This window comes from Meleagris gallopavo, chromosome 1 (genome assembly GCF_000146605.3).
Source record: "Meleagris gallopavo isolate NT-WF06-2002-E0010 breed Aviagen turkey brand Nicholas breeding stock chromosome 1, Turkey_5.1, whole genome shotgun sequence".
NCBI lineage: Eukaryota > Metazoa > Chordata > Aves > Galliformes > Phasianidae > Meleagris > Meleagris gallopavo.
Window position 1 is genome coordinate 489,082 of NC_015011.2, and position 5,489 is coordinate 494,570.

A 5,489-nucleotide genomic window follows, 5' to 3' on the forward strand; every position below is an offset into this window, starting at 1 on the left:
CCCCTTTCCCAGTACAAACGTCCCCCTCTCCCCCATTTCCCAGTACATATGTACCTCTCTCTCCCCTTTTCCCAGCAGAGATCAAAAGTTCAGTGCAGTGCCAGACCTGACTGCGTTGTTTGCCCAATGCTGTGCTGGGTGCGGGCGATAACGAGCCTGATTAATGACCTCACCTCCCTGCTGCTAACGAGTTGAACCGAGAGCTGCAGCGTCCGGGAATGCAGTGTGTGCTGGCAGGGGAGCAGAGGACGGAGTTGTTGGGACTGTGGGAGTCTGAGCTGCGTTTGGGGGGGGTTAAAGTGTTCGGTGGGGTGGGGTGGGAGGGTCCTGACAGGTCAACCCGGGAGGGATTGTGTTCAAAAGGTCCTCACAGGCCAATCAGGGAATAGTTGAGTTGGAGGGGTCCTTCCAGGTCAACCATGGAGTTGTTGGGGTGGAAGGGTCCTTCCAGGTCAACCAGGGAGTGATTGAGGTGGAAGGGTCCTTACAGGTCAACCATGGAACCAGGGAATGGTCGGGGTGGAGAGATCCTTCCAGGTCAACCATGGAGTGGTTGGGGTGGAAGGGTCCTTCCAGGTCATCTTTAGAAGCATAAGACCATAGAAATGGGGTTGAAGGAACAGGGGTTCAGTGCTGGGGAGTGGCACCTGATGCCTTTCCAGGTCCCCTCCACCCTGGCCCATTCTATGCTTTGCCAACCTCTCCGTGTCACGCACTGTGTTTGGGTGTCTGTAGGACAGGAAGGGAAATGATCAGAGAGTCCTTCCCAGGAGCTGGGCTCCATCCTCCTTACAGTTCCACTCTGACTCGGGATATCCTCTGAGTTGTGAGACTTCCACATCTTCCCCCACGAGGTTTCCCCCCAGATGTAATGAGTGTTGAACGACAGCATTGTTGCAGACCTGGAAGGGATGGATGGAGAGCTCACGGGTTGATCACTGGAGGTATGGGGTGCTGGGAGTGACTTTGTGGTTCTGTGAGGTTCTGTGGTTCTGGGAGATTCCGTGGTTCTGTGAGCTTCTGTGGTTCCATGGTTCTGTGAGGTTCTGTGAGGTTCTGTGAGGTTCTGTGAGGTTCTGTGAGGTTCTGTGGTTCCATGGTTCTGTGAGGCTCTGTGAGGTTCTATGGCTCTGTGAGGTTCTGTGGTTCCATGGCTCTGTGAGGTTCTGTGAGGTTCTTGTGGTCCTGGGAGATTCCATGGCTCTGTGAAGTTCCGTGAGGTTCTGTGGTTCCATGGCTCTGTGAGGTCCTGTGAGGTTCCATGGTTCTGTGAGGTTCTGTGAGGTTCTTGTGGTCCTGGGAGATTCCATGGCTCTGTGAAGTTCTGTGAAGTTCTGTGGTTCCATGGCTCTGTGAGGTCCTGTGAGGTTCCATGGTTCTGTGAGGTTCTGTGAGGTTCTGTGGGGTTCTGTGGGGTTCCGGGGTTCCGTGGTTCCGTGACCATGAGATGCAGCTCTGCAGGTTGGGCCATAGGGACGCTCAGAGCTGCTGCACAACGTGGTTTCCTCCCTGTGGGGCTTTTTATGGGGGTCTTTTTGGGGTGCATTTCTCTATACCTCCCTTTCAGGACCCTTCCAACCCAACCCATTCCATGGTTCCATGACCTTTAAGAACCCCTTGAACTCAACCCATTTTATCCTTCTATGACCTTTAAGGACCCTTCCAACCCATTCTATGGTTCTGTGATTTTTTTTTAAGTACCCTTCCAACCTACTCTAAAGTTCTTTGACCTTTAAGGACCCTTCCAACCCATTCCATAGTTCTACAGCCTTCCAGGACCCCTCCAACCCAATCTTTTGACACTTCCACCACCTCCCAGAACCCCACCCCACTCATTAGCTTTCCCCCCATCCCTCCCCACTCCCCAACCACACTGTCCCCACGCCCGCCCCCCCTTCTCACCACTTTCTCCCCCCACCTTCCAGGCCGGCGGCCATGAAGCACTGTTTCTACAACGAGTCGGTGGGTTTCTTCTACAACAACAGCCGGAAGGAGCTCACCACCTACTGGAGGACCAAAGATGTCCTGGTGGTGGCCTTGGGTCTCACCGTCAGCCTCATCGTCCTCCTCACCAACCTCCTGGTCATCGCCGCCATCATCATCAACCGTCGCTTCCATTACCCCATCTATTACCTCCTGGGCAACCTGGCGGCCGCCGACCTCTTTGCTGGCATTGCTTACATGTTCCTCATGTTCCACACGGGGCCGAGGACGGCCGAGCTCTCCCTGAAGACCTGGTTTATCCGGCAGAGCCTCCTGGACACCAGTCTGACCGCTTCGGTGGTCAACCTCTTGGCCATCGCGGTGGAGAGGCACCAGACGGTGCTGACCATGCAGCTGCACAGCAAGATGTCCAACCAACGCGTCATGATCCTGATCTTCTGCATTTGGGCCACGGCTCTGCTGCTGGGGTTGATCCCATCCTACGGTTGGCACTGCCTGTGCGCCCTGGAGGAGTGCTCCAGCATGGCCCCCCTCTACAGCCGCAGCTACCTGACCTTCTGGGCCATCTCCAACCTCCTCGTCTTCCTCCTCATGGCGGTGGTCTACGCCCACATCTTCATCTACGTCAAGAGGAAGATGGGGCGGATGTCGGCGCACACCTCCTTCCACCCGCGCTACAGGGAGACCGTGGTCGGCCTCGTCAAGACGGTCACCATCATCCTCGGTGAGTTGGGGGGGTTGAGGCTCACTGACATTCCTTCCAAGGATGTGGGGCTGTTCCGGCACTCCTTCTTTTCCCTGAGAGGCTGTGGGGTCACTACAGCTTTCCCTTGGGGGTTGGGGTCACTGTAGTCTTCTTTTGGGGGTAGTGGGGTCACTACAGTGCTCCCTCTGTACCCCAGGGCTTGGGGGTCACTACAGAGTTCTCTCGGGGGCTGGGAGTCACGACAGTGTTCTCTCCTTCCCCCCAGGAGTTATGGGGTCTCTACAGAGCTCCCTTCTTCCCCCCAGGGGTTGTGGTGTAACTACAGTGATCCCTTGGGGGCTGTGGGGTCACTACAGCACCCCCCCCATGTCCCCTAAGGGTTACGGGGTCACTACAGTGTCCCCTGCTTTCCCCCCAGGAGTTGTGGGGTCACAACAGCATTTTCTCAGGGGTTGGGGGTCATTACAGCGCTCCCTCCATCCCCCGTGGGTTGCAGGGAGGAGATCTGCTGAGGGACGAACCCACAGATCTATGGGGTGGGAAGAGTTCTGCTGAGTAGCAAACCCACAGATCCATGGGGTGGGAAGGGATCTAAGGAAGCCATGTTTCCCCCTTTCACTCTTTTCCCCCACCCTAAAACTCCACAATTCCACCCCATATCCCTATGGGGAGTGGGACAGGAAGCCACATCTTCCCCATTTCACTTTTCCCCCACCCTAAAACACAGCGATCCCATTGCACACCCCTATTGGGTGTACCCGGGTAAGGCCACGTTTCCCCATTTCACTCTTTTCCCCCACCCTAAAACAGCACAATCCCATCAGTCACCCCTATGGGAAGTGCCTGGATGAATCCTGACGCCGTCTTTCCCCATTCACCTCTTTTCCTCAAACCTGAAACCCTTTGATTCCAGCCAACACCCCAAGGGAAGCCCCAGGGTTGGGGCAGGAACCCACCTTTCCTCTAACGGGGGGTCCATCTCTCTCTGCAGGTGCCTTCTTGATCTGTTGGACCCCCGGGCAGGTGGTGCTGCTGTTGGACGGGTTGGGTTGTAAGAGTTGCAACGTTTTGGCCGTGGAGAAATACGTCCTCCTGTTGGCTGAGATCAACTCATTAATCAACGCCATCGTTTATTCCTATCGGGACAACGAGATGAGGAGCACCTTCCGGAGGATCCTCTGCTCCATCTGCTATCGGAATCCCAAATACACCCCCACGGCTGTGAAACCCAACGGGGCTGACCGTGGGTCGCTGTCACTGAACGGGCACTTCACGGTGGATTCCTCCATTTGAGACGTTGGCTGTGCTCGTATTCTGACCGTGGGAAGGGAGGGGAATCCCTCCGGTGGGAGACATTGCACTGCGGGGTGAGGATCCCCACAAACACCCCTCAAAGGATGCTTTTATAAGGGACCACCGCGCGGTTTGTTAATTAGCGTGCTTAATTAAAGGCTGTTTCTAAAGCTGTGTCGATTTCTGCGGGTGAGCTGCAGCTCTTCCAATGGTTGCGTCCACCCAAAACCCAAACTTTTCACTTCAAACCATTGCAAAGTGATTCCCAAAGTGACCCAAATTGTGTTCCATCCTCTCCAGGAGAAGAATGGATTCTTCTCAACGTCTCTTTGGAGAGGAATGTTCTGGAATTCCACCTGGAGCAGCGGATTCCCCCTCTCTGAGCGTCTGTTCTGGAATTTCAGAGCACTGTGGGTTTTTTTTGAGGGGCCACTTTGTTCCACAGAGCGGTGCTGTCGTGTTCCTGTTCTGCTCAGCGATGCCATGTGCCATTCACAAATCCAGGACCCATTCATAAATGTGTGATGAGTTCTGCTCAGCGATGCCATGCGCCATTCACAAATCCAGAGCCCATTCATAAATGTGTGATAAGTTCTCAGCGATGCCATGCACCATTCACAACTTCAGTGCCCATTCATAAATGTGGAGTGAATTCTCTTCGGTGATGCCATGCGCCATTCACAAATCCAGGGCCCATTCATAAATGTGTGATGAGTTCTCAGCGATGCCATGCGCCATTCACAAATCCAGAGCCCACTCATAAATGTGTGATGAGTTCTCAGCGATGCCATGCGCCATTCACAACTTCAGTGCCCATTCATAAATGTGGGATATGTTCTTTTCGATGGTGAGGAGATCATGATTGCAGGCAGATGCTGTTGGCAATCAAATATTCAGGACTAAGGAACAGTAAATAGGTTTCTCTTGCCTTCCCCCTATCAAATTTGTAAGCATGAATGTGAGTCAGCCCAAACTCTGAAGTCGGTGAAGAGCTTTTGGGAGCAGAGGGGTGAACAGGAGGCAGATTTGTTTTGAGGTGGGGGGGATATTTTGTGTTTGAGGTTTCATTGGGGAGTTCTGGGAGCTGATTTGGCAGAGAAGGCATCTTCCAAGAGGGACTGTCACTGAAATGTGTGCATGGAATTTCTGGCAGAATGTGGGTGGGAAAACAGCTGTGCTCAGCTGACGTCTCCTGGATTGACCAAAACAATCCCAGAATGCGGCTCCCATCTTTGTGTCCCAGAGAATTTGGGGATAAATGTTTTGTCCCGGGGTTCTACAAAGGAGATTTGGCTTTTTTTCCCCTGTGTCCTCCAAATCTGAAGCTTGTCAGTTTTGTCAGTGTTGTGTTGTGATGTTGGGAGGGATGAAGGGAGGGATGGACGGAGGGAGGGATGGATGGAGGGAGGGATGGATGGAGGGATGGATGGAGGGAGGGATGGAAGGAGGGAGGGATGGAAGGAGGGAAGGAGGGATGGAGGGATGGAGGGAGGAATGGAAGGAGGGAGGGATGGAGGGAGAGAGAGAGATGGAGGGAGGCAGGGGG

The 5,489-nt window shown here is 54.1% G+C and overlaps 1 protein-coding gene across 1 annotated transcript; it reads left to right on the forward strand.

Annotated features, from left to right (window-relative positions):
- The first annotated feature begins 1,895 nt into the window (after positions 1–1,895).
- Positions 1,896–4,117, forward strand: LPAR2 (lysophosphatidic acid receptor 2). The gene is made up of 2 exons (XM_010726568.3): positions 1,896–2,668; positions 3,642–4,117. The coding sequence occupies exons 1-2, from the start codon at positions 1,936–1,938 to the stop codon at positions 3,941–3,943; spliced, it is 1,035 nt and encodes a 344-aa protein (XP_010724870.1). The 5' UTR covers positions 1,896–1,935; the 3' UTR covers positions 3,944–4,117.
- Positions 4,118–5,489: the final 1,372 nt, after the last annotated feature.